This window comes from Carassius auratus, chromosome 32 (genome assembly GCF_003368295.1).
Source record: "Carassius auratus strain Wakin chromosome 32, ASM336829v1, whole genome shotgun sequence".
In the NCBI taxonomy this organism is placed as follows: Eukaryota; Metazoa; Chordata; class Actinopteri; order Cypriniformes; family Cyprinidae; genus Carassius; species Carassius auratus.
Window position 1 is genome coordinate 21,299,690 of NC_039274.1, and position 27,844 is coordinate 21,327,533.

The window sequence follows — 27,844 nt, forward strand, 5'->3', positions numbered from 1 at the left end:
TTTTGTGAACAACCTTTCTGTTAAATCAGAGTGAAACTGTTTATTAGAAGTGTTTATTTATAAAAGTGTGGATAAAACTTTTCTTGTACAAAACAACAAAGGTTTTTCTTTGTAATTCTTCACCAGTGAACATGAAATCAATCTTCTGTAATGGTCACTCTGTTTTCTGTCGATGATTGATTGTTCATTTCTTCTCTTCTAGTGGTTTGGGGATCTCGTCACACCGGTTTGGTGGGAGGACGTTTGGCTGAAGGAGGGATTTGCGCATTACTTCGAGTACATCGGGACTGATTTCCTCTTTCCAAAGTGGAACATGGTGAGTTTTGGTTGTTGTTATTGTTGTTTTTATTGATCAGAAGAAATCGCTGTAATATTCATGCTTGACATCATTTGACCCAAAAGATTTTTATCATAATGTACACATAGTCAAGCTATATAGTGAAAGGTATATGGGTTTCACGCTGTTTAGAAATCTAAATCTCTTAAAACAAGAGCAGTCATTTATGCTTTTTACACACATGGGGTCTTAAGCATTACTTCTAGCAGAGCAGAAAATAACAATCCCATTTGAGGTACTAGAATCTATGTTTTATCTTGTTTCAGCTGCAAAATATTGATAACACCCTGACACTGATTTCAGTTTGGTTCTGGTTTTTGTGGTTCTAATTTAAATAAATACATTTAAACAATGCTTTTCATTTTAAACGTGTTCTCAAATTTTAAAACTGAAGATTATCTGAAATGACAATGTTTTACAATGCCATGTAATGACAAGTGTACATTTGATCTCTCTGACAGTATTGAATTAGCATGCTAAATAGGGGCATTCATGGACTGTTTCATTATCAGCTTGTAAAGAACAAATTGTTCCAGCTGTTTTAATGGTTATTATGAGCACAGTTTGAGTTTGACTTCATGTGCACAAAGAATCATACATTGAGCTCTGTTATCAAAAGCTTCTATTTCAGTCTTGTTTTATTGCCAGAGCAGCCGGTGCTTATGCTGTCTTATTTTGTTGTGTTGCAGTGACACTTTAGTCTGCAAGTAGTTGTCTCCAGATCAATTATCAAAGGACAGCTGTGAAATAATAGCACTAGACTGACGAGTTTCTGCTCATGACAGGTTTTAATACTTTTTTTAATGCTAGTCACAAAATGTGCAAAACTTATTCAGTGAGAAAAGACAAACTACATTCGTATTGCAACACCTCTGTGATAGTCTGAATTAAAACTGCTAGTTTAATGCAGAACTTTGAAGAGCTGGAATTTGTGTTGCCTTCAAAAAAATAAATAACTTGAATTCAAGGCCAGCACACATACTAGAGCACAAAATCTAAACCAAGTGCAATGTAAATGTCACATAGTCTAATGAGTCATCCCAGATTCATTTTCTACATCCAGATGGGTTCATGTTCAGAGAAAGACAAGGCATGGCTTCGTTTTACAACACTCTGTCACCTCACAGGAGTCAACGTTTTAGTGATCCCCTGAATGGTTGTTAAACCGCCAATAATTTTGATGCTATATTACCAGACCAGGTACATCCAAACCATCATGTCATGGTATTCCTGTTGGATAGTAAACAAATCCAGGAGTATTTGTGAACATCAGGAGGAAGTCAAACACATTTCAAAGCTTCTCCAGTCTCTATATCTGAACATTATTAATTTTTCATTGGAGTTTCTGGAGGACAGAGTCACGCTTCTAACTTCTTCCCCTAAAAAAATCTCCCCACAGTTACCATCCGACAGTTCTTCTGAAGGTGTTTCTCTTTATTAGGATCTGGTTATCATTATATGTTAAATGTACTGACGAATGTTATTGCAGCAGAACAAACATCAATGTTTATGACACCGTGGGCTTCCAATGTTTATGACACTTTGCTATGCATTAGAAATCATGCTGATTAAACCTGTTTGGATCTTCTGCACAATTATTAGCCACATTATTTTGATCATGAGCTAGTGTAAAGATTGTTGTGGGTTGCTGGTCATGATTCAGACCTGATGTGTCATAGTCTTATGTCAGTGTATGCTAAGTTCAAGTGCTAAAAGCAATCTGAAGCAAGTCAAGTCAAGTTTATTTAGATGGTGCTTTAAACAATACTATGGAGCCCCGCACATTACATGCAGGAAAAAAATTAATTGTGCGCACGATTTACTAATTCGTTCCCTCAATGTACTAATATGTGCACACGATTATTATTGCGTTCCCTCGATTTGCTAAATCGTCTGCACGATTTAGCAAATCGAGGGAACGCAATAATAAAAGTGAACGAAATAGTAAATCGAGGGAACACAATAGTAATCGTGTGCACGTTTTAGTACATCAAGGGAATTCATTTAGTAGATTTTGCACACAATTAAGCCTACTATTTTTTCCTGCATTCCATGTGCAGGGCTCCGTACAATACAAATTGTGTCAAAGCAACTTTACAGGACTATAGGAAAATAGTGTCAATAATGCAAAATGACAATAATAAACTCTCAATTTTAAGGTTAAAGATAAACATAAATAAAACATATATAAATTTGATATGTGTGTACTTTAAGCTCATACATTCACATTCACATATAATGACCTTCCAATCCATCTGTCCTAGTATTTCATACCTCTCTCCTCCAAACACCTTGGTTATGGGGCACCAACCAAGCAGAGAGACTGTTTGGGGAATGTCATATTTAGGGAGGAATTAGATTTTGATTAAAAAAATAAAAAAAATTCATTACACTGATAGGATGACTGTAAGCATTTTCCTACCAACATTTAGATCAAATTGCATGTATTGTATTGCATGCATAAGGGGAAGGAGTTAAAAACAGAACTGAAAACTCAAAAGTGATCTGACACTGGCCTGTAATAGGTCATTAAAACTATAGGTTCCTTCACCTGCTCATTACTATTTGACTGTAGGTTTTCCTCCACTATCTCGCATCCATCATGCTAGAGATGCTTTCAGAAAGGTTTGGTTTCTGAATACGGCATTGCTCCAAAGCCAGGCATCAGTGCTGTCTCTGGCCTAAAGCGGTTGATCTTCAGGTGCATCTACAGCAGGTGATGATGTTGAGAAGCTAATAAGCAGGATCTAAATGAAGTATCATTGGATGTAAACACCTTGTTGAGGGCACATATGGGCCAGATGGAAGCTCTTCTCATTTCACTGATTTTATAGTGCACATTACATGACTTGCATCAAATCAGCACTGCATCACCAGCTGTTCTATATTTTTCTCAGTCTGTCAGTTTTCGTTGTATTCACATTCACCATAATGCTGTGCATTTACTTGAAGGCCTCATTTGCTATTGATTATGTATATATATATATGCACATTAAACTTGGTTTGGCTCATATTGGTTTGGATAATAAAGCAACTGCCCATCAGAAAATAAGACAGCTGTCACACATTGTTATGTTCCAGAAGACAACCTAAGTGATCATATTAATAGCTTGAGAAAAAAGCTCACTGATTTCTGTAGAAGTCTCCATTTTCTCCAAGGTCTTCACTCTGAAGTTAAATACAAGAGATAAATTATTGCAGCAGTCTAATAAGCATACTGTTTCACTTTTAATGTTTCACAAATATCTAAAGACAACTGTACCTCAGATGTAATTCTGCTGTAGGAAATTCTACCTTTCGTTAGCTGATCAAAAAGAAATTAACGTCAAAGCCATCCAGAAGACAGTTTGATCTACAAATATTGTAAAAAGCTATAGATAAATCTTAGTTGGAACTCAGATACCTGTAAATCAGTGTTGCCAAGTCTGTGGTTTTCCAGTGGAATTGGGATACTTTATCACTGTTAACCGGGTTTTTTTCCATGTCACCTCAACCCCACAAAAAAAGTGTATTTTAACCCTTGGAACACAATTTTTAACAGGGGACCCCTCAAATGCGATTGGGCTAGTTTTGGGATAGTTTTGAGAAGCAATTGTGCAGGTTTTGTTGTGAAAACCTGGCAACCCTGCTGGAAATATTCTCTGTATGGATTTGTTTGACTTTGTAATCGATCAGGGTCAGAAATTAACTTTTCCTTTAAGGGGCAACATTTGCCTCCAGGAATTTATTTCCAGGGACATTTTTATATAAAGACAACTTTAATTATTGTCTTTAAAAAATAATTATTAATTATTAAAAAATAATTATAATATTTAAAAAAAACTGTAAGTTTTTTTTTTTTTTGGTATTTTTGCTCTAAACCCCCATTTATTTCTGACCCTGGAAGAAACCAGGATTCACTATGTCAGTAAAAAAAATCTTATTTTATTGACATAAAATTATGAATGATTCTGATGAACATTTGTTTCTTGATTCATACGTTGTTTGTTTGAGCTCAAATCCCTTGATTAAAATATCCTGCTTTCTTGGATTAAAGTCTTTAACATGATTCTTAATCAAGCTGCCAAAAGCTTTAATGGGCAAGAATTATTCATAATGATAGAAAATAAAGGTCTAATAAAACATTCAGAGAATCAAAGCCAGACGTGTTTATAGCAGCTGATAGTTTGATGGCTTTCTCTTAGTCACACACTTTTACCAAATACATAGATGAGAAAATAATAAAATATTAATTTAGTGTCATTTTCAATTTGATAACTCAAATTTCTCCAGATATCCCAGTGTGGAGATGTTCTAGATATGAACCTGCAGTATAATGCCTTCATATATAATTCATGCGATTCATATTTCATCCATTTTCGTGTACGGTAACTGGCAAACCGCCACATTCAAATGAGTAGCAGGAAAAATGTTTATTTTCTGATTCTATTTTTTTAAAGTTAAAAAATCAGTTCAGACTTCCTTTAAATAGGGAATAAGCTGGTATCAGAGTAACATCTTCCTCATGTGCTCCAGAATAGCTGTATTTGAGATCGTGACTCTCTGCTGATCCACACACAGTAAATGATGAGGGTCTTTTTCATCTGACCCAAAACTTCTACCTGTCTTTATAGTGAATCCTACAGGGAGACATTTGATCAGAGACCCTCTGAGACCCTCTGCACCAATCACACACACACACACACACACACACACACACACACACACACACACACACGCACGCACGCACACACACACACACACACACACACACACACACACACACACACACACACACACACACACACACACACACACACACACACACAGAGTGTTAGCAGCAGTGTTTCTCTCATGAGTGAGTCGTGTCAGCTCTCGTGTGTTGGCAGTGAATGTTCATCATTTCAGTGGATTGTGGGAAGCTGCTGCTGGAATAAAGGCTTCAGTCGTGACAAATATGAGCTGGATTTTCCTATAACCACTTTCTAATTTCATTTAGAGTGATTTTTACTTATGGACATAAAACAGAAGCTTTTATGTGACACTTTTATGTGTTTGATAGTGTAAAACAGAATAAAGTGTCTGTCTGTCTGTCATCCACAGGAGAAGCAGAGGTTTCTGACTGATGTTCTTCATGAGGTGATGTTACTGGACGGTTTGGCCAGTTCTCATCCCATCTCTCAGGAAGTGTTCGAAGCCACAGACATCGACAGAGTGTTTGACTGGATCGCGTACAAGAAGGCAAGAGAATCTCTCATCAGCTCCTACATGCTCCAGCTGCATGATGGAAATGAATATTAACCTTTAATATTGAGCTGAGCAGAATGAACTGGTTTATACTGTACTCTAAACAGAGAATAAATCAAGTTCAGTGAAATTCCACATTCAGTTCTGTTTTTTACAAACAGGCAACAGAAGAAAAACAATGACTTTGTAAAACAACAGTATTATCGGTGTAAATCAGTCAGTTATTTTAGGACTAAGTCCAGTAAACACCTCCATGTGCTCGTTATTTTTCTCTCAGCTAAAGACTTCTCAGTATATTTTTGTGAATTGTAAATGAAGTCGCGTTGTTATGAGCCTCTTCACATACACAAGAAAAACAGTTTAATTAAAAGCTTGTTTTTTCAGTAAGCCATGGACAGAAACCGTTACACTGAGAGATTTTGAGGTTCTGTGTCCTCTGGGAACTTCAGCTGCACAATAAACATTTCATCTCAGACAAGACGACCTCTAATTACCTCTTTCTTACTGGAACATACTTGAAATAACTCCAGCGCCCAAATATATCCTCTCATCCTGAACATCTGAAAGCCATTAAAGGCACAAAGAGCAGTGAAGAAAAACCATTGTCCTCTGTCAGAGTTCAAACCAGAAAAAATCTTCCATCCAATGAAGAATTGAGTTTTTGCTTTAACTCGTTCTTCAGCTGTCAATCAATGCACAGCCGGATTCTGATTGGTTCTTGTTGTTCCTCAAGCCCCTCCCCTGTTTCCCTGCAGGCTCTATGGTGTTATGAACTCTGTCAGTTAAACTGCAGTGATCCTGACACTCAGCTGTCCCTCATCACTTCCTCCTCACACTCTAAGGACTCTGATATCCCACAACACATCCCATGAGTCCTCAGCGCTAACAGGAAGTGACACTCATCACACAGGCTGTGGAGGATGGGATGTGGAGAGATGGGAATTAGATGCTGTCAAATGAGCATGTCAAAGTCACTCAAAGTCAAAAAATACAAATTCATAGAACTGCAGAAATCAGCAGGACGAGTGTCATGGAGTTCTTATTTAGATGAACCTTGAATAGCTGAAGAAGAAGAACTGAAAAAGAAGAACTGAAAAAGAGCAGGGACATTATTAATAGCTGATCTTTTATTAAATATTAAACAAGTTCTGGAATGGACAAGCATGTAAAATTGTATTTTATTTTAATTTAATTTAATTTAATTTAATTTAATTTAATTTAATTTAATTTAATTTAATAAAAAACTTTAGTTTATATCCTCAAATTCAAAAGTAGTCCCACGACTAGAATTATGATTTTGTCAACTGTCTAGTTACAATTAGATATAATAGTGTACAGACAAATCAATATAAGCACTTTTAAAAATACAGGCTTCACATTTTTATACAGAATATCATTCCTCATTGACTTCTATTGTAGGTGGATTACTGTACTTTCATACTATGTATTTATTTTGTGAGCAGGTATAAATGTGGAGCTTTTACTGAATGTGTGTGTTTCTGTTGTGTCTGCAGGGAGCCGCTCTGATCCGAATGCTGGCTAACGTCATGGGACAGCCGCTATTCCAGAGAGGCCTCAATGTAAGTCAATAGTTTTCTTTCATCTTCTCTCTTTGTGGTCACAGATGATTTCACATGTATGTATGTTTTACTCCTAATGTGTTATGAATATGTTTATAAGGCTATCTTTATGAATTATACATTCTGCATGAATGCAGCTTGAAGAGGATTGTGGCATAATACCTAAAAAAAAAACCTTTCTCAATTTTTTTTTTTTTCAAAAGCTCTATCCTTGTTAAATCCTGTGAATGTGATCTGAATGTGTTACAAATGAATCTCACCATTTAACACTTGAATATCTCAGTGAATGTTCACGTTCTGGAGTCCCCTCAGGTTGCTCATGCAGCCGTGTCGGTTTACATGTGTTTCTTATCTTTAGAGCTACAACAGCTTGTTGTCTTGTCACACGATGGCATCACGCTTGAGGTGAAAGCAGCACAATCAGACAAGTGATTACACGTGATTAAACTGTATCAGATATTGCGTAGATGGCTTGTATTTTTCTGTTTGTTTATAGTCACATGGTCATTTGCTCCAGCTGAAGTGTTTTAAGTTCTATGAAGCTCCTTCTGTGTCCGTCTAGCAGTCAGAGCTACTCTGGAGTGAGCAGCAGATCTTTATTATTGTATTATTGGTGTTTTGGACACCATATGGCTGCTACATGAATCTACATCCTGTAATGTGGTTTAAGGATCTGGGCCGTGAACAAACAGGTTTGAATCCAGTGAGAGTCAATTTGTAAATTAATACATGGGAACAAGTTAAAGGTACAAATCCCTCTTCCTTTAATATGCGAGTTCACACAGATTCAGAGGTACAGATTCCTCACCTTCACATAAATCACTTTTCAAAACATCCATGCTTTCTCACTTTATTTCTGTATGCCTGAGATGCTGTACAAAATCTGACAGATTCAGAGTTGTTTTTTGGGTTATTTTTGTTATTGTGGTTTAATGTTGCTATTAGTGTTTGGAAGCACAATCAGGTCATGTTTTCCGCAGAGCAGAATGTTTTAATGCTTTATTTACAGATGTACCATCTGCATATACATGCTTTATATCACAGCACAAATACATGTAAGGCCAGCAGACTGACTTGTGTAATACACAATTACTGTATGTGTCCATTTATCTTGAACTAGCTACACTAACTGTAAATAATGTTTGGTTCCCTTTCGAGGGAACTTCGAACTACTTCCTCTAGCATATATTGAAAAAACACCAACTTGTTGGCCGGCGACAGCCTCCAACGTCACTACTGGCGCAACTATAAATAAGCACCGGGAGAGCACGTCATTATCTTCTTCATCTTCACTGACTGATTTGTTTGAAGCGTGCATCTGAAAGAACCGGTAAGGGCGATCTTTCTCTGTTTATCATGGCGACAACTAGCAAGCGTTTAGACGATATGTGCATCCGTGTCGACGTTATTTAACACCCGATGACACACGCGATCTTTGCGTCATTTGTTTGGGTGAAGAGCACGCACGCGATGTCTTTGAGGAGGCAATCTGCTTGCATTGTGAGCATTTTTTCAATGGAAAAAGCTCCGCTATCATTCGTCTCTCTTCTGAAAGAAAACGGAAAAAAGGCAGACATCTGCTTCCCGCGGTTCAGGATCTGTCCGCGCTGAGGCGTGGAAGAGAATGAGCTTGTGAGAATACAGGTGGATCTGTCTGAATGGTTTAAAGAAGGACTTTCCCTTTCGCGCTCGTAATAAAAAAAAAAGGGCGGCGGACAAGAGAGAGCTTCGGGAGGATGATGTTATATCTTTGACACTTTCTGATACTGAGGTTAGTGCTCTGCTGGGTTTTTACCCAGGAAAAGCAGGATATATTTTAGGATGGTGAAGAAGCTGAGGCTGAGCCTTCTCAATTCTCCTGCCCTGCGTATGTAGAGTTGTTGGAGGTTATTGAGTGAAAATTACCTTTTGACCATAACCCTCCAGCTCAGGTGAGCCTTTAATTTGTGCATGATCTCCATACAGAGATTAAAAAGAGATGAAAGATGTCTCGCATCCATCGGTTTCGGCATGAAAGTAATCTGCCGACATCGAGGTGATGCGCGAAAGCGGCTATGAGGGAATGCCCCCTGTAGAAAGAGCTAAATTTTAAGGGCCATCTAAGCCCCTGTGGCTTTATTACAGCACAATGCTGGTGGTTCAAGCATATCAGACTGATCTGCTAAGAGACCTGGATAAAGGCAGGGGCCTTTTTCTGATCAGGTAGCTGAGCTGCGCTGCACCACGGATCTCTCTCCGTGCTACCAAGCAGGCCGCCTCCAACATGGGCAGGACTATGGCAGCCATGGTGGCAGCGGAGAGACATCTGTGGATGAACCTGGCAGACATCGGGAGGAAAGAAAAGATTTTCTGCTCAATGCTCAGGTTTCGTCGGTATTTTCGTTGAGACAGCGATTTGAGAAGTTCAGGGAGATGAAGGTGTGCTCTGCTGCTTTCAGATCCTTCATTCCACGAAGGTCCAGGTCTGAGCCCGAACAACATAGGGGTCCTGGCCTTTCTCGATCTGAGGATCAGAGATAAGCACAGAAGGCTTGTGTCGCAACTCGCACTCCTCCCCCACCTGCAGGCAGGGGTTAGAGGAATCGTGGGTCACAAGGAGGTAAGCAGAACCTAAGGGGTATGATCTAGACGAGGCAGCGTTCTCGTCTGAATCGGAGTGATAACGAGGTATCTACTCATTCCCTTTGGGGATTTTTAACCCTCTGGAGTCTAAGAGGTTATCAGGAGAAAATAGCCTCATAACGCGTATATGCGTTAATCGACTTCAGAGGGTTAACTTCTGCTTTTATCCTCCCCTTCCTAATTCCCCTGTATCCACCAGCTCTCCAGCTAATAGAGGTTAGTTGGAATCCTCTCTCCTAACAGTCTCCTATGCTGGACCTATAATGTTTTTATGGTTCTATGTTCATAGCAACCACCTGACTAACGGTCCAGACTACATTTACATTTACATTTAATCATTTAGCAGACGCTTTTATCCAAAGCGGCTTACAAATGAGAACAATAGAAGCAGTCAGGTCAACAAGAGAACAACAACAATATAATAAAGTGCCATGACAAGTCTCAGTTAGTCTAGTATTGAATGCCTAGCCAGGTTTTTTTTTTATTATTATTTGTTTTAATAAATGAAAAGACAAGAAAAGGAAAAGTGCTAGTGTTAGTTGGTTAAGTGCAGGCGAAAAAGATGATTCTTTAGATGTTTCTTGAAAATGAGTAAAGACTCAGCTGTACGAGTTGGGATTGGGAGGTCATTCCACCAGCTGGGCACAGTCCAGGAAAAGGTCAGTGAGAGAGATTTTGAACTTATTTGGGTTGGCACCACAAGGCGTCGTTCACCTGCAGAGCGCAAACTTCTGGAGGGCACATAAGATTTAACCAGTGAGTTTAGGTAAGCTGGTGCTGTGCCAGTGGTCGTCTTGTAGGCAAGCATCAGTACCTTGAATTTGATGCGAGCGGCTACTGGTAGTCAGTGTAACCTGATGAGGAGAGGAGTAACGTGAGCTTTTTTTGACCAGGAGTTCTGTCTTCGTAAGGTTAAGCTGAAGGTGATGGTCATTCAACCAGTTAGAAATGTCACTCAGACAGGCTGAGTGACTAAAAGGAGGCGCCCCTTGAGCGGGGCTCCAGCACAGGACTGTGGGTGAGTAAATGTTACCCTCTCTGTATATACTTATGTGTATTTAATTGCTGGTGGTTACGTGTCTACTAATAAACTCTGTGAGTTCCTTTGCAGTGCTCAATTACAGTTTTTACTAAATACTCGCCAGCACCAGCCATCCGGCTTCATGTTCCGATATTAGGTGGCTGAGATCATAGGTTTCTGAGGGAGCCTCCTTGATCATCAGGCCTGGCACAGCACTGCAGGGAATTTCATGGATGTCCGGCCAGGTCATCCTGAGTGGTCTCCTGGCCTCTTAGGGGTGCTGTCGCATCTACCTCGCCCGAGGTTTGTAAAATTGAGCTTGCCTCTCCCGTGAGATTCAGCGTCTTTGCGATGCTTAGAAACCTTTAAGTACACACGCTAAGCTTTGTGTACTTTCTCAAAACCACATGGTGGTCAGTGTGCACGTGAACACTTTGCACACTTTCTAAAAATCCACAAGTGGTAAGTTTGCATGCAAGACTCTTCAAACTTTCAGAAATCTTGTATGATAAGGGTTACGCGCTCCGCTTCGTTCCCTTTCTTGAGATGATTAGACCTTGGTTCCTTGGGCTCCATTCAGCCAGTGTGTATTTGTTTATACACCTCAAGCATCACTGCCCTCAACATGAGGCGCTATTTGGGTGATTCTCGTTGTAATTTAGCAGCGTTCCCTTTTTCCAAAAAAGGGTCGCCTATTCTACACTGAGCCCGGAGTTCTCCTCTTATAGAGACTGATTTCTCTGTTTTTTCCCCAGAGCGTTCCAGTATTGTTTCCATATATCGAGTTAATGACTCTCAATCATAATGTTTTGAGATGCAACATTCCATCTATGAGCTGCTCTATCAGAGTGTCACAAGAGCCCCTCCTTAGAACAGTATTTGAAAATCTATGCTATGGTAAGTGTGCATGTGAAATCTTTTCACACTCGCACGCTAGTATTCTGCGTTCTTTCTAAAATCCAATATGGTGAGGGCTTTGCGCGTTTGCTTCATGCCCTTTCTTGAGTTGGTAAAAGCCCCGTTCATCTTGGGCACTACTCCACCTATGTATCCTCGGATACCTATCTAAACAGGGTGTTGCTACTAGAGAACTGTCGAGACAGCTCTTTCAGCAAGCTTATGCATAAGCTAGCGGCAGCTCCTGTGTGACAGGCAAGACTTGGTAGAAATGCTAGGTTCTTAGCCGTATCCCTTTAAAGGAATCTTTCCTGATTCCAAGCTTTCAGCTCTACCCTGGGCCGAGGCCCTAACAATTAAGTTGGGTATGTAGCTTAGGCCTTTTGGGCCGTAAGGGGTACTGCCACAGACAGCCGCCTAAACGTCCCAGGGGCAACTCCCATGGAAATGGTAGAGTTGGTACTTAGTGCTCGCCATGATTCTGGCCTGGACTCCCCTCAGAATGGTGGCGTGGGTATACTGTTCCCCAAAGCGCCTCCTCTATCTCCCTGCCATGCTTCGTACGCAAGCTTCAGACGAAGAAGATAATGACGTGCTCTCCCAGTGCCTATTTATAGTCGCGCCGGTAGTGACGTCGGAGGCTGTCGCCGGCCAATAAGTTGGTGTTTTTTCAATGTATGCTTCAGACACGCTTCACGACGAGGTGTTCCCCAAGCGCCCCCTAGAGAACGCAGTGTCTAGTTCTCTCCCCAGGGAACTATGGTTACATACGTATCCTGAGACAGTTTTGTGCAATATATACTTTAGTAAAATCTTCTATGCAAAGTATATTTTATCTTATGCAATACAACATTTTTTTATTTTAAATAAGCAGAAAGAAACAAAATTATAAAACAATTACATTTCAACTTATTGTATTAATTAATAATTGAAATAAATTAATAAATTATTTATTTTTACTGTTATTGTTTTAATAGTTTTTTATTAACTGTTTACATTAGTATTATTATTGTTATTATCTTTTCTTTTCTTATTGTTATCAGTTTGGTCACAGTTGTATTATTTATTTATTTATTTATTTATTTATTTAAGTGTTTCCAGTTTTTTTTTACCTTATATTAATCATAGTTTCTGCTTAATGCTCAATGTAGAGGCTTATGGAGTTCTAAACTGCTCTAGATCTGAAAGTCTGAGTATTTAAGAGGAGAGACACAACCTCACACATCTGCCGATGATCCAGCTCTTCTCTCTAGTCTTTGTGTGTTCACCGAGGCTCTTTTAATTCTCTCAGTGTCTGTCTTTTGCTCTGTGTGGCATCTCTCCTCCTCCTTGTGTCTCTGCATAATTGAAGCAGCAGACAGTTGTGAATGCTGAACAGCTCAGAAGCAGCAGATGAGCTTTAGTCTCATCCGGACCAGCATTAACATCCCTCTCTCTCTCTCTCTCTCTCTCTCTCTCTCTCTCTCTCTCATCTTTACTGGTAAATGGTGGATGGGCTGCTGATGCAGGTGGATGAATGTTTCTTATAAAGAATAGAGGGAGTCATAAATGAGGTCTGAATGGGTTCTGGGGCTCGTACAGCTGACTGGAGTGATGAAGCGCTCTTGTCTCATTTACACACACTGCCCATCACTTTTAAAACCACTTTCAGATTGATCAAATTAAGGGATGTAGGAAATATTAATTCCAGATGGAAATGTGAAATGCTTGACCTATGAATAGCAGAGGACAAGTGCGCTCCTGCCCCGGAGAAATAAAATTCAGTGTGTTACAGTCCATCTCCGTCCTCTGGATGTGATTTTGAACTGCAGGAAGCTGCTTCCCTGGATCTGGTGCTTCATAGTCCTGTTTGTCGGCTCTCAGCCGGTTCCAGACTTGGAGAATGGCAGTCTGTGAGATTCCCGATGGATGTTGTGGGCTACTAATTCGTTCTGAACACAGATGAAATAGCCAGATACTCCTCGTTTCAAGTCCACAACATTCTGGGACACAGAGAAGATCTTTTTTTCCCATCTTCCTCTTCTTCTCCCAGCAGTCCTTCTGGCTCGGCTGTACCGCCTCATATTACTGTTTTCTGTCTCTCTCTTATGGGAACTTTCAGTATCTCCATCTGTCTCTGAGTGATTGATGGGAAGAATAGGTAAACACAGCACCTCACCAAACAATCTACCTCCATTGCCTCAAAATTACTTTCCTATGCAAGAAAATTGTAGACATATTTCTTCTTGTATTACTTTTGAATGAACTCATTTAGCTGGATGAATAATGAATTATTTATGATCTGCTTTGACTGTTGTGGTGAAGGCTCTTGCAGAAAACTCGTGTTTTAGCTCCGGGGGATTTACATATCGAAAGCGATCAATCTTTTGTCTGCCTTTGTATATCATTTGGCTTTGCAGAATCAGAAACCAAATCCGAATGTGGTTATAATATCTAATGAGGAAACATTCAGGATATTATTCTGTCCTGGAGAGTGTCAGAGGAGTAACTAGCCATATCTAATTAGAGTAAATGAATAATTACACACACAAACATCCCACTGGAATCTGTTGAGTTATGAAGTAAGTTTTTAGATCTCTTCCAAGCTGCTGATATACACAGAAAAACGTTAAATGACTATTAATACGATTAATATGCTGCATCTTTATTAATATTAACTAAAATATAAATTTGTCCAAAATAATAATATTAATACTAATAATTACATTTGTTTTTTTGGATGTTGGAGTTCTGTTGTCACTTGAATATCACAAATCACTAATTAGATCAAAGAGGATATATCAATAATCAATCATAACTACTTCTCAGTCAATTCTAAAAAACATTGCTTTCCTGTTTAAGGAAAATAAAATTGTGCAATACTACTCGCATTTTGCAAAAATATGCATGATTAGGGACTCAGGTTATGAGCAAACAATGAACAACCTCAAGTGTGATAAAAGTAAGACTTTATTAACTAGTTTAACAAACACACACAGACACTCATACAGTTGGCACTGGAAAACGCCTACCTAAAACTTCTCATTCTAACATGCCCTCACGTCTACATCACGATGTGGGAAGATTTGCAAAACGCCGCCCAAATATTCTCACAAAGAAAGAAGGCGTAACTTTTATTCTCGCTGTTTAACTGATTTAACGGTTTAATTAATCTTTGCATTGTTGTTGCGACGCTGTGTTTCCTTGTGATAGTGAAACCATTTTGTTCTTCCAAAAGAGGACACAACTTGAAATGAGTGGATAAGTTGTAATAACACCACTGTTCCAGAACAGTTCAACCCAAATATTCAGATATGAGTTGCACATTTTATGGAGGACTGTTTCCTGATCCTGGGTAAGAAAACTACAATGCTGGCTGTTCTGACTCACAGTCTTTAAATAGGATTACATATGTAAGGATTTGCCACTGCTGATTCAAATGTGAGTTTTGAGCAGTATAGAGCAGGGGTACTTGTTTGTCGTTTCTCCGATCACAAATACAGACATGGTTTTATGTTTAAATGGCGCAATGAATCGCAATGCATAACAAGACAGTATAGTTCTCAATTCTAAAAGTCAGCAGTTCTCAATTCCAGTCCTCAGACCCCCCTGCTCTGCACATTTTGTATGTTTCTCATATCACTTCGGATGTTTGTTCTATTTGAAGGTAAGTGCCCTGCAAAGTGGACATCACAAGTTATCCCACCATGATTCTAGTTGGAAGCAAAAGTATATGTTCCATTCAATGTGCATTGAAGTGTGCGAGACGTGAATTTATTCACAGAGGTATATGATGTCACACTTATCCATGTGTGAAGACGTTATGCAGTGCAAATCCATGAATTTATGTTCCAAAGTGAAGTAACATATTTCCCCCTGCTCAGGGAGTAGGTAGCAATGAACACTATGTAGGGTCCATGTCAATGGGAACACAGTTTATGCGTGGAGCAAAACAAAGAGAGACATGCAACATATGCAGAGTTGGGGGCGCGAAGACTGGAATTGAGAAACGCTGGTATTGTCATTATAATCAGAAAATTATGTCCCCACCGGATGCAACAACTGCAGAATTTCTAATGGGTTTTAAATTTTGTTTTCTCTGTGCTCCGGGACACATGGTATCAGGGGGTATCAATGTATGCTTCAGGCTCTGGATAGCTGGCCAATCAGAGCACACCTCGCTTTTCAGATCGATGAGCTTTGTAAAAATGTATGCATTCCAGAAAGTTGGGGCATAGAGCTGTCTAATCATGAAGCTTAGACAAAGCCAAGCCGGTGTCTGCTTGTGGTGGTATGTAAACAGCAGTAACGATGATCAATGAAAACTCCCGGAGGAGATAGAATGGGTGGCAAATAATAGATAAATATTCCAGATGAGGCAAGCAGGAGCACAACAGAGTGGAGGTATTCCTGGGGTCACACCATTTTTTGTTAAACATGAAACACTCCATCAGGTTTGGATTTACTGGCCTCGGTTGTTCTGTCCATCCGTAAAAAAGAGAAGTTATCAGATGGTGTTACAGTAGTGTCCGGAACTGAGGTTGTGAGCCATGTTTCAGACAAACAAATGATGTTACAGACTCTTATGTCCATTGGAAACTCCTGGCTCTAAGATCATCCCAGCGCTTTTCCGTGGTGTTTCTTGATCCGTCCTTAAACAGGTAAGTGAAGCGGTGTCCAATCTCCAAAAGTCGTTCTTTGCATAAATGATCAGTGCAGACGTTATGTGTGTTAAAAGATAAAACAAAAGCAAACGCTGACAAGCTAAGCAATACTGCATCTTAATCGCAGATGAATGAAGTGGAAAGACCACGCTGAAGCCTGGCACAAGGTTAGGTTGGATTCTTGAGGACTCTTAGCTCTGCATCTTGGCCTGTAGTTTCTGCATCTGAAAACTTCTTCTGAATAACTTTTTTTTTTACTGTGAGGATGTTCCACCCTTCAGGAGGTGATTAAGCCACTGAGGGAAAATGTATGACCCTTTGTCCTCAGGCATATGTTCTGCATATGGACTTTGATTGGATGTTGATGAAGTAACTACAAAAATATTCTGTTAACACCAATAGCTTCCATTGGTATCATCATATAATATAAATTAACTATAAAAAATGCAGCTAAAAGATACCAAACATGGCATACCTGTGATCTCTGTCAACAATAGAATGATCACCTGTTAATAAGTCCAAGGGGGGACGAGGGGTATGTTTCTGAGGGACAATGTGGGACACTGCCCTGCGCGGTGGTGCCCTCACCCCATGGGCAGGCTCACTGATAGTGGTTTACCCATTTCTAGCACATTCCACCTTACATGGTATATTAATAATGCCCTATTCCCCTAATCATGTGTAATTGCTTATGTATGCTCATGACAGAATTGACAGATGCACTTCCACTTACAATTTACTTTAGGCATTTTATTTATTTTTCATTACAATTTATCCACTTTAAATGAATTATAATATAAAATTATAGGATTAAAATGAATTGTAGTTGCTCAACACCACAGGAACAGTTAAAAAAACAGCTAAAAAAGGTCTAAGCTCACAACTCCAGAGGTTCACGGAACGAGAAGGGGGAGCAAGGATGGTGAAATTGCATGTTAGTAAAGGGAGGCGCATGAATATATATCCTGTTTGAAACAGGACACACCTTCTCTTTTTTAATTGATGATGGCGGTGCCTCGCTTTCTCCATTTTTTCGAATCGTAAAGTGTGCATCTAAAAGTTCCTTCCCAGTGTGTCTGGTATGCACATGTGTGCGCTGTCATGACAACAATGAAAAAGTTGACGACAACAACCTAGTCAGCAGATCAACTGAGGGGTGGGTGTGGCAACAGTAGCGTGCTGAACTGTCAAGTAATGTTCTTTTGGCTGCCTGGGACTCGAAGATCTAGAGTGACCAACTTTTTCTGATCAAGCATTGATTATGCGTGACAGTCTCAATTTGTGGGACGCATGAATTGGGTTTCAAACGCTGTGCGCGCACACGCTACGCGGGACGGGTGGTCACCCTAGTCAACAATAGTATGCAATTATAAAATATTCATTTAAAAGAGTTTGAGTCAATACATAAGCAAAACACTATAAGAGGAAAAATAATGAAATGGGGAAAACTGGGTACATGTCCCTACATTTCTCAAGTGGCTATATCTAGAGGGAGATAGTTTGAATTAGGATGGACTGGATAGTACAATGGCACATTTTTCTGTTTAAAAGTGAATTTAGCATGAAAACTCTATATTCCTTTGAGTTGTAAAACAATCTCATCTTGATGTGTGTCTTTGTTACCACGGTAATCACAGGCCTGGTTCTCCCTACCACATGTTTTGCTTGTTGGGGAGGGGTATTGTCAGTGGTGGTTCCAGACAATTTTGATTGGGAGGCAATGGGGGGTCCTGGTCATTTCAAGGAGGGTTTTATGAAAACCAACAAAAAATACAGTGGACATGGCTAATAACTGCATATTTCTGCATCAAAATACATTTTTGTCTAAAAATAGCAAAAACTATGAATTTATTCAGCATTGTCTTCTCTTCTGTGTCTGTTGTGTGAGATTTCAAATCACTGAAGTGTAGTGATATCCGGTTCACGAACGAATCATTTGATGTAACCGGATCTTCTTGAACCAGTTCACCAAATCGAACTGAATTGTTTGAAACGGTTCGTATCTCCAATAAGCATTAATCCACAAGTGACTTAAGCGGTTAACTTTTTTAATGTGGCTGACACTCCCTCTGAACAGGGCCGTACAGAGACCTTTGGAGGGGCAGGTGCTCAAAGTATAAAAGGGGCACATGGAACAAGGCTTTAAATGGCGTGGTTCAAAATATCAATACAGCAATATATTGTGATGCATTCCTTGCTGATTCGCGTATCGATATGGATGATTATGTATTGATACAGCAGCAAATGTTTTGATGCAGTTTTGAAAAAGAAACAATACAGAAAAAAAATGTACATTTAAAATAATAATAGCTCTGGGATTAGAAACTGAAATGTCTTAAATTGTCCCAACCTGATGGCTTTTTCTTCTCTGTTTTACAGAATAATTAAGAACAGCGTTTATAGTAAAAACTATAGAAAACACTTGTGCCTCTACATTTTCCTCTTTCTCACCAGCCTCTGTCTTCTGACTTGCTGTTCCCTGCTTTCTTTCTGTCACTTGTGCCTATACATTTCCCTCTTTTTCTTCCTCTATCTCCATCTCCTCATTTGATCTATTACTTTCCACTCTCTGTCCATCTAGGAACAAGACTCAATTTACTATTTCAGCATTAATATATTATTTTAACCATCTCTACTACTATTGCACCTAATCAATAAGTCCACCTTAAATATTGATACAAAACATTAAAAAACTGATACACTGGAATATAGTGATTAATATTAATAGTACTGTTGTGGTTGTTATTGTCTAAAATTGAACACCTTTGCAATGTAAACAAATGACAGGCTACATTTGTTATTCATATCCTTCACACTGCACTTTGATGTCAGGTATATTATGCAGTTTTTATTGACATTGATATTTTTACATTTATTTCCAGAGAGATATTGAGTTTACAGGATAAAGTGGCCTTGCTGTTGCAAACACTGTTGCTATTGTAGAAAAAATCGTCGTCGTCAGGTGAAAGGTCATCATGTTGGTCATTTTATTTACGGCTTAATCATTATTAATAAATTGTACTAATATTATGATTGGGTGTGGGCAGGCATTCACAAAAGGGCACTTAAGGGGCAAAGGAGCAGGTGCTCAAGTGAACCGGTTCTTTCAGTTTTAAATAGTAAAAACGAACAATAAATTTTTTAAAATGTATTTATTTAAATGTATTGAATTAAAATTGACTATTTTACCCAGTATTTGTATGTGGTATTATTTAGTCTTATTAGAACATCACGTTACAAAATATATGTAAACAGTAGACATCTGATAGGATTTTCTGTTTCCTGTCTCTCGATGAGAGATTTTGGTCACTAAACTGGTGGGTAGAAACACAGTCATTAAAATACACAAATTTAGGCCAAGCAGACTGGAAAATGTCAACACCAACATAAAATGGCTCTGAGTGGTCCCTCGCTGCCATGCAAATGAGCAGAGCAGGTATTTCATACTGCAACAATCTCATTCAGTATGCAATTTCTTCCTACTGAGTGAGACTGGATTGCAGGGACAGTGGTCAAAAAAAGTCAAGTATTCATAATAATACAAATTATATATATATATATATATATATATATATATATATATATATATATATATATATTAGGGGTGTAACGATACGCGTATTCGTATTGAACCGTTCGGTACGACGCTTTCGGTTCGGTACGCGGTACGCATTATGTATACCGAACGGTTCGTTGGAGTAGGCTAATTAATTATATTTGAAAAAAAAAAAAGAGAGAGAGAGAGAAATATAATGATATGCGTTCAACAAGGTAGCCCAATAACCCAAACAACGTAACAGGCAACGCCCCTGACACTCCCGAAGAAGAAAAAAACACCATCTTATATGTTTATGTTAGGCTACTCAGCAGGCGCTCGCTCACTCAGTACGCGCTGAAGGCTCGTTGCAAAATAGCCAATACGTTTAACAGACTAGAAATGAGAAGATCCTCCAATAACCAACAGGTCTGGTGTTTCGGTGCACTTTGGATTCCCTTTAAGCTATAATGGTGATGGCAAGAGAGTGGTGGATAAAAAAACAACGGTATGTCGCATCTGCAACATGACAGGGTACACCAGCGGGAATACAAAAAAAAAAAAAAAAACACCAGCGGGAATATCTGGGATATATGCGTCAGTACTATCTGGGAAAAGACGAAAAAAAGGAGAAACATGCACGCAGCAAACTATCCCTGCAGCATTTAGAAACTATAGCTTACAGGGAATCCAACCCAAACACCAGACCTGTTGGTTATTTTAGGATCTTATATTTCTGGTCTGTTAAAGGCATTAGACATTTTGCAACGAGCCTTCAGCGCGTGCTGAGTGAGCGAGCGCCTTAGGGGCCGTTCACATATCGTGCCTAAAAACGCATGGAAAACGCTAAGCGCGTCTTTCTCCTCCTTTCCAAAGCGCTTGGGCAGAAGCGCTCATGAGGCGTTTTGCCTTTGCTAAGCAACAATGACGTGCTCTCTCCATGAGACGCGGAAATTTCAGCGAAGGATAAATGGATTTGCAGCTCTAAAAATCGCTTGCAGTAGCGCTGCTACTAAATTTATTTCAAAATTGCAATCCATATACAACTATGATCAACTGATCCTTCATCTTGGCTGAGCTCTCAACGTTGTTACGGGAAAGGATGAAGCTGATTGGTTAGTTCTTGTCACATGACCCGCGGTGCGCTTGCGGCATTCTGAAAAGTTGAGATGTTTTTACATTTTGCTGTATCTAAAACGTATCGAACCGAACCGAACCGTGACATCAGTGTATCGTATCGAACCGAACCGTGAATTTTGTGAACCGTTACACCCCTAATATATATATATATATATATATATATATATATATATATATATATATATATATATATATATATATATATATATATATATATATATATATATATATATATATACTGTATTCCAAATTGAATAGTATAGTATAAGGTTCTTCCAAAGATTTTCGGTCTGTTAGCACTTATGTATTTATTTAGTTGGTAGTTTCAGAATGGTTACACCACTTTGACATTTTTTATTTTAAACCACACACACACAAAAAAGTATATATATATATATACATACATACACTAGTGGTGGGCATATATTATTATATTATTTTTTTTTAATCTAGATTAATCTCACTGTGATCTTGAAATTAATCTATATTAATCTAGATTAAAATGGCTCATTCGAATTCTGCCGAAGGCATTCAGAATATGTGTGTTACCCAAATAAAATTGACAAACAGTAAGTCTTTGAGAAGGGGTTTATCAAGCTAGGTGGTGCATTAGAAAAGGGGCTCATCTCCTGTTTCCAAAATGCATCACAAAGTGCTTGAAAAAGCTGTAAACTAATTCCACATTGCACAAGGTGCAAACAACATTACTCCTGTTTCACACCAATGTTTAAGTTTTTTTCAAGTGTGTAGGTGTCAAGATACAGAAACCAAATAATAAATGTAAAATAGCACTGGATAGTCTTCAATGTAAAAATGAAATATACAATCAAACTTAAATTTATTCAGACACCTTCAATTTTTCTCATATTATTACAGTTTTGCTATAAATATCAAAAATTATACCTGGTGTCTGACTAATTTTTGGTTTGACTGTTAAAACTACGAAGAAATTCAGTCAAGAGCAGCTCAGCTGTTTACTTTCACTTAAGAAATAACTGACAGTTTTTTCGAGCATAATTTCCAAGGTGGATATTTTGAGATATTTTGTATGTATTTGTCAGCACAAGAGCAAAAATAAGCAAATTCGATGTTCTTGTGTTTTGAGACGCCTTTCTCTTTGCAGAAGAGAGCTTGGTTCAGTGTCGCTGTCCGTGATACGTGGTTCTCTCTCTCTCCGCACCGAACACAGCGCGCGCCACGAATAACCAGCTACTCTGTTCAGCTTTTCCGTCTTGTCTTGTGTTTGGATGCTTTAATGTTTAAATCGACAAGCGGTAAGGCGTAAAAACATGTGAAAAAGATAAGCTTTCGTGACGATGCACAGTAGTGGCCCGTCAACTGTCCTGAGCATCTTTTTTAGGCTTGCCTCAGCCAGTCGGTTATATAAAATATATATAGTCTCGCGTTATAATGCAGCACGTTAACGCCGATAACGGCCCACCACTAATATACACTCACACACACACACATATATATATATATATATATATATATATATATATATATATAGTGGTGGGAGGAGCAAACGACAGACACAGTGGGTGTGATATTAGGCCTCGTAGAGGCTTTTATTAACAGAAAATTAAACCAAAAGAGAAAATAAACAGGGGAGAGTGCCAAAACAGACATATATATAATTATTAATTCATTAAAATTATACATAATAATAATAATGATAATTGAAAATTAACTTTAATTAAAAAGATAAAACATTCATTGTGGATTTATTATATATTTAGCGTTAATATAATACATAGATACATTTGAGTGAATCTAAACTGTATAAACAGTATATCACTCTTTTGCATCTGACTGACTGACTTGGACTGAAATGGCAACTAGATTTATTTTTAGTCATTCTACCTCTTGCTTTGGCAGTCAGCAGAACACATCGGTGTCAAAATGATGACAACACATTGTGGCGGCCCTATCAGTGGCAAGACTGGACCACATGGTCACTGCGCTTCACTGAGAGAGTGATAGAGGAAGAGGAAGAGGAATTAGTCTGGTTTAAAACAGATTCTTCAGGATGGTAACATGAATCTGGTTCTGCTCCAGAGTCAAATCCCAGACTCTCTGAGAGCTCAGCAGAGCATGTAGAGAGATGAAGGCCAGCTGGACTGGGTCACACTTTCAGGATCCCAATGCAATTTGCTCAGACCTCTCAGCATGACGCCTGTCAACAAGTGTACGCTTTGATTCGATTCATGAAGCAAAGGCTGAAATAATGTCCTTATTAAAGGAATAATTCATCCCAAATTGAAAACCCTGCCATCATCTACTCACACTCATGCCATTTTTTCAGTTATTCACTTAAAAACTATCCATTTTTAAGAGCCAGTGAAGTGTGTCTGTAGTAATGGTATTGAGTTTATCACACAAAGATAGCTTATGACTTAAGAATTTAAATACATTAATATAGGCTATGTTTTTGGCGTACTGAAAAGAGCAGCCTGGGCATTCTGCAAAATATCTCCATTTGTGTTCTACAGAACACCTGCACCATATTAGCAGGGAACATACAGTTTTTTGTCAGCATGTTCTCTTGACTCCAGCAACAGGAAGCGGATTACAGTTGATGGGTTTATCGCTCACGGTCACTCAGGAGTTATCGAACAATCTCGTATACAGCAGGCAAGAGGCTTCCCACCAGATGTTCTTATCAGATGCATGTAAATGTGCTCTCCAGGATCAGACTCCTTCTTCATGTCACCCACCACCTGCATCACTGAGACTGCAGGGCAGAGCAGACACACTGATAATGTAATGTTTGCTGATTAAAGTCTGTTAGCAGTGAAATGAACACCCACCGGTATCTTAGTTTCAATAATACAGCACAATACAGATATTACATCCACTTTTTTATGCAGATTTGTCCATATTGATGTCAAGGCACTTGTAATAGAATACATTAAAGAGGATGTCTAATGCTATATCATGCATTATGACTTACTTAAGTTCTGGATTAGACTGAAGAATTTAATTCTTATAATAAGTGTGACCAAAATCTCAAAAAACGAGTTGGATGTATGACCAGATTAACTCTGTGCCAGTTTTTAATTGTATTTATTTTTTGTTCAAGTATGTCCGTCTATGACGACATAAATGCCGAAATTCCTTGTATGGGCACTTTTGTTAACCAGGGGCTGGTAAATTCCATGGGTCAAAGGGGGCCCCCCCGAGGGGAAGTAAACGTTTTACTCTTGAAGTAAATTCATGTTGCTGTTTTGTATTTTACTCATTCAGTGACCTGCTGATGCAGCATCGACTCGAGCAACATAATCAGCCTCTAATTGGCCTCCTTATGGTCCTCCTTGAACTGACAGCCAATCACACCCAAACATCTGCTGCTAATTTGCATACGTTCAGCTTGAATTGAGAGGATTAGTAATGTTATTGTTTGGGCTTATTCACTTTGTTCACTGTTTACGTCTATGTCCAATTTATTTTCTCTTCCAATATTGATCTCGTACTCTGTGTGTTTGCAGGATTACTTGATGACGCACATGTACGGAAATGCGGCGAGAGACGACTTGTGGAACAAATTCTCCGAGGTGAGATTTTATGCATCTTCTGGGTGTGAGACCTCCATCCATGAGCAGGAATCATTGCTGGGGTCAGTCAGTGTTGAGCGGCGAGTGAAATTGTGTTTGTTCAACCTACTTTAATTCACCCAGCACATCTCCTGCAGGCAGGTGCTCAGAGATTCACGCACTGCATATGGGTCAGAGGCCATTATATAACTGCACATCATCAAATGCATGCCAATACACCACCTACTCACATCAACCCATAAGGGTTTTATGGAAATGCACATGGGAAAGAGTTTGATATGGAGGCTGGGTTGTGTTTGATATATCACTATATATCACTATAGTCTTGCTTTTATACGTGAGTTTTCACTTAGAATGAAAAAAAAAATCTGCAGACGCAGGTCAAATATTGATCCAGAAATCAACCTGCTACATGCAAATGTTCACAGATACTTATATAGAAAGCTTGCTGCTGCTGACTCTGGTGATTTTAATTAAATTATACATTAGTTGACTCTTATCAGCCCCGATTAGTGAATTGTCACATAATTGCTGACAAGCCTGATGAGTCTCTCAGATTATACATGAGCATGTGCCCTTTAGCTCAGGTGTAACCAAGAATAAATCCAAGAAAAATCTTCTGCTAAAGGAAAGTTGACCTATTTAGATGCTTCACTCAGGCCTCAAAAATACAGTTCTGATTAGGTTTGGCATGAGTGCCCCCCTCCTGACAGACACACTTTTTTCCCCAGTGATCTGCTGATTCAGTCTCTGTCTTTTGTAGTAACATAGAAGGTTTAGCAACTGTGTTCATTTCCCATAATTCCTTCAGTTTAGTTACTGAAACAACAAACGCTGCAATGCTAATGTAAAAAAAGTTCCCTACTTAAATAATATATATATATATATATATATATATATATATATATATATACATATATATATATATATATATATATACACACTCACCTAAAGGATTATAAGGAACACCATACTAATAATGTGTTTGACCCCCTTTTGCCTTCGGAACGGCCTTAATTCTATGTGGCATTGATTCAACAAGGTGCTGAAAGCATTCTTTAGAAATGTTGGCCCATATTGATGGGATAGCATCTTGCAGTTGATGGAGATTTGTGGGATGCACATCCAGGGCATGAAGCTACCGCACCACATCCCACATCCTGTTGGGTTGAGATCTGGTGACTGTGGGAGTCATTTTAGTACAGTGACCTCATTGTCATTTTCAAGAAACCAATTTAAAATGTTTCAAGCTTTGTGACATGGTGCATTATCCTGCTGGAAGTAGCCATCAGAGGAACATGGTGGTCATAAAGGCATGGACATGGTCAGAAACAATGCTCAGGTAGGCTGTGGCATTTAAACGATGCCCAATTGGCACTAAGGGGCCTAACGTGTGCCAAGAAAACATCCCCCACACCATTACACCACCACCACCAGCCTGCACAGTGGTAACAAGGCATGATGGATCCATGTTCTCATTCGGTTTACGCCAAATACTGACTTGCTTGTGCAAATTGTATCTTCTTTTTCCTATTTGTAGTGGAGATGAGTGGTACCCGGTGGGGTCTTCTGTTGTTGTAGCCCATCCGCCTCAAGGTTGTGCGTGTTGTGGCTTCACAAATGCTTTGCTGCATACCTCGGTTGTAACGAGTGGTTATTTCAGTCAAAGTTGCTCTAGCTTGAATCAGTCGGCCCATTCTTCTCTGACCTCTAGCATCAACAAGGCATTTTCGCCCACAGGACTGCCACATACTGGATGTTTTTCACTTTTCACACCATTCTTTGTAAACCCTAGAATTGGTTGTGCGTGAAAATCCCAGTAACTGAGCAGATTGTGAAATACTCAGACCGGCCCGTCTGGCACCAACATCCATGCCATGCTCAAAATAGCTTAAATCACCTTTCTTCTCCATTCTGACATTCAGTTTGGAGTTCAGGAGATTATCTTGACCAGGACCACACCCCTTCAATACCATGACTTAGGTGCCCTTGAGCAAGGCATCGAACCCCCAACTGCTCCCCGGGCGCCGCAGCATAAATGGCTGCCCACTGCTCCGGGTGTGTGCTCACAGTGTGTGTGTGTGTGTTCACTGCTCTGTGTGTGTGCATTTCGGATGGGTTAAATGCAGAGCACAAATTCTGAGTATGGGTCACCATACTTGGCTGAATGTCACTTCACTAAATACATTGTAGCAACTGCCATGTGATTGGTTGATTAGACAATTGCATTAACGAGAAATTGAACAGGTGTTCCTAATCTTTAGGTGACTGTGTGTATATATATATATATATATATATATATATATATATATATATATATATATAGGTCCCACTTTGTATTAGGTGGCCTTAACTACTATGTACTTACATAAAAAATAAGTACAATGTACTTATTGTGTTCATATTGTATTGTAAAACACTTTTGCTGCTACTGAGGTGGGATAGGGGTAAGGTTAGGGAGAGGGTTGGAGGTATGGGTAAGTTTAAGGGTTGGTTAAGGTGTAAAGTATGGGTCAACAGTGTAATTATAAATGTAATTACAGAAATTAAATACAGATGTAATTACATGTCGTTTTTAAATATAAGTACAATGTAAAAACATGTATGTACCAAATAAGTACATTGTACTAAATTATTAATTAAAATGTAAGTACATAGTAGTTAAGGCCACTTAATATAAAGTGGGTCCTATATATATATATATATATATATATATATATATATATATATATATATATATATATATATATATATATACAGTATAACATTGTCTTTTGTTTCTTTATATGCCATTTTCTGTGCATTAACAAAATAACTTAATGGATGGAGGTTTCAAGTAACAATATTCCACATATAAGCTACGAAATGCAACATAATGCATAACTGGTCAGATAACAATATTAACAGGCTGTATGCATGGTGCAATATGCTGGCTCACCTGTGCATTGCAGTTATGAATAATACAGACTTATTTTAAAACCATAGCTATATAATAGGTAACACTTTACAATAACAGTACATGAATCATCAAATACTAATACCTGAATTAATAATTACTTGACTATGAACTAATGATGAGTTAAGACATGTATTAATCAAGAGCTAATGAAGAACTAACTTAACTATGACATGAGTCATATGAAATACTGCATGAATAACACTACCTTAATTACATGTTAGTTCCTGCATAATAGTTAATGTATTAATTAACACTTTGAGATAAACTACAGTAAACCACACGTTCTAGAAGCAAGATGTATGAAAATGACACAATTTATAAATTTGCCAC

At 38.7% G+C, this 27,844-nt stretch overlaps 1 protein-coding gene across 1 annotated transcript; it reads left to right on the forward strand.

The window, feature by feature from the left end:
• Positions 1-206: 206 nt before the first annotated feature.
• LOC113052400 (thyrotropin-releasing hormone-degrading ectoenzyme) lies at positions 207-24,669 on the forward strand. The gene is made up of 4 exons (XM_026216846.1): positions 207-316; positions 5,420-5,557; positions 7,078-7,143; positions 24,490-24,669. The coding sequence occupies exons 1-4, from the start codon at positions 314-316 to the stop codon at positions 24,667-24,669; spliced, it is 387 nt and encodes a 128-aa protein (XP_026072631.1). The 5' UTR covers positions 207-313.
• The last annotated feature ends 3,175 nt before the right edge of the window (positions 24,670-27,844 follow it).

Coding starts and splice junctions, on each gene's coding strand:
- LOC113052400 (XM_026216846.1), top strand. Junction 5,558..7,077: donor ACTGGATCGCGTACAAGAAG/GCAAGAGAATCT, acceptor TTGTGTCTGCAG/GGAGCCGCTCTGATCCGAAT. Junction 7,144..24,489: donor TATTCCAGAGAGGCCTCAAT/GTAAGTCAATAG, acceptor GTGTGTTTGCAG/GATTACTTGATGACGCACAT.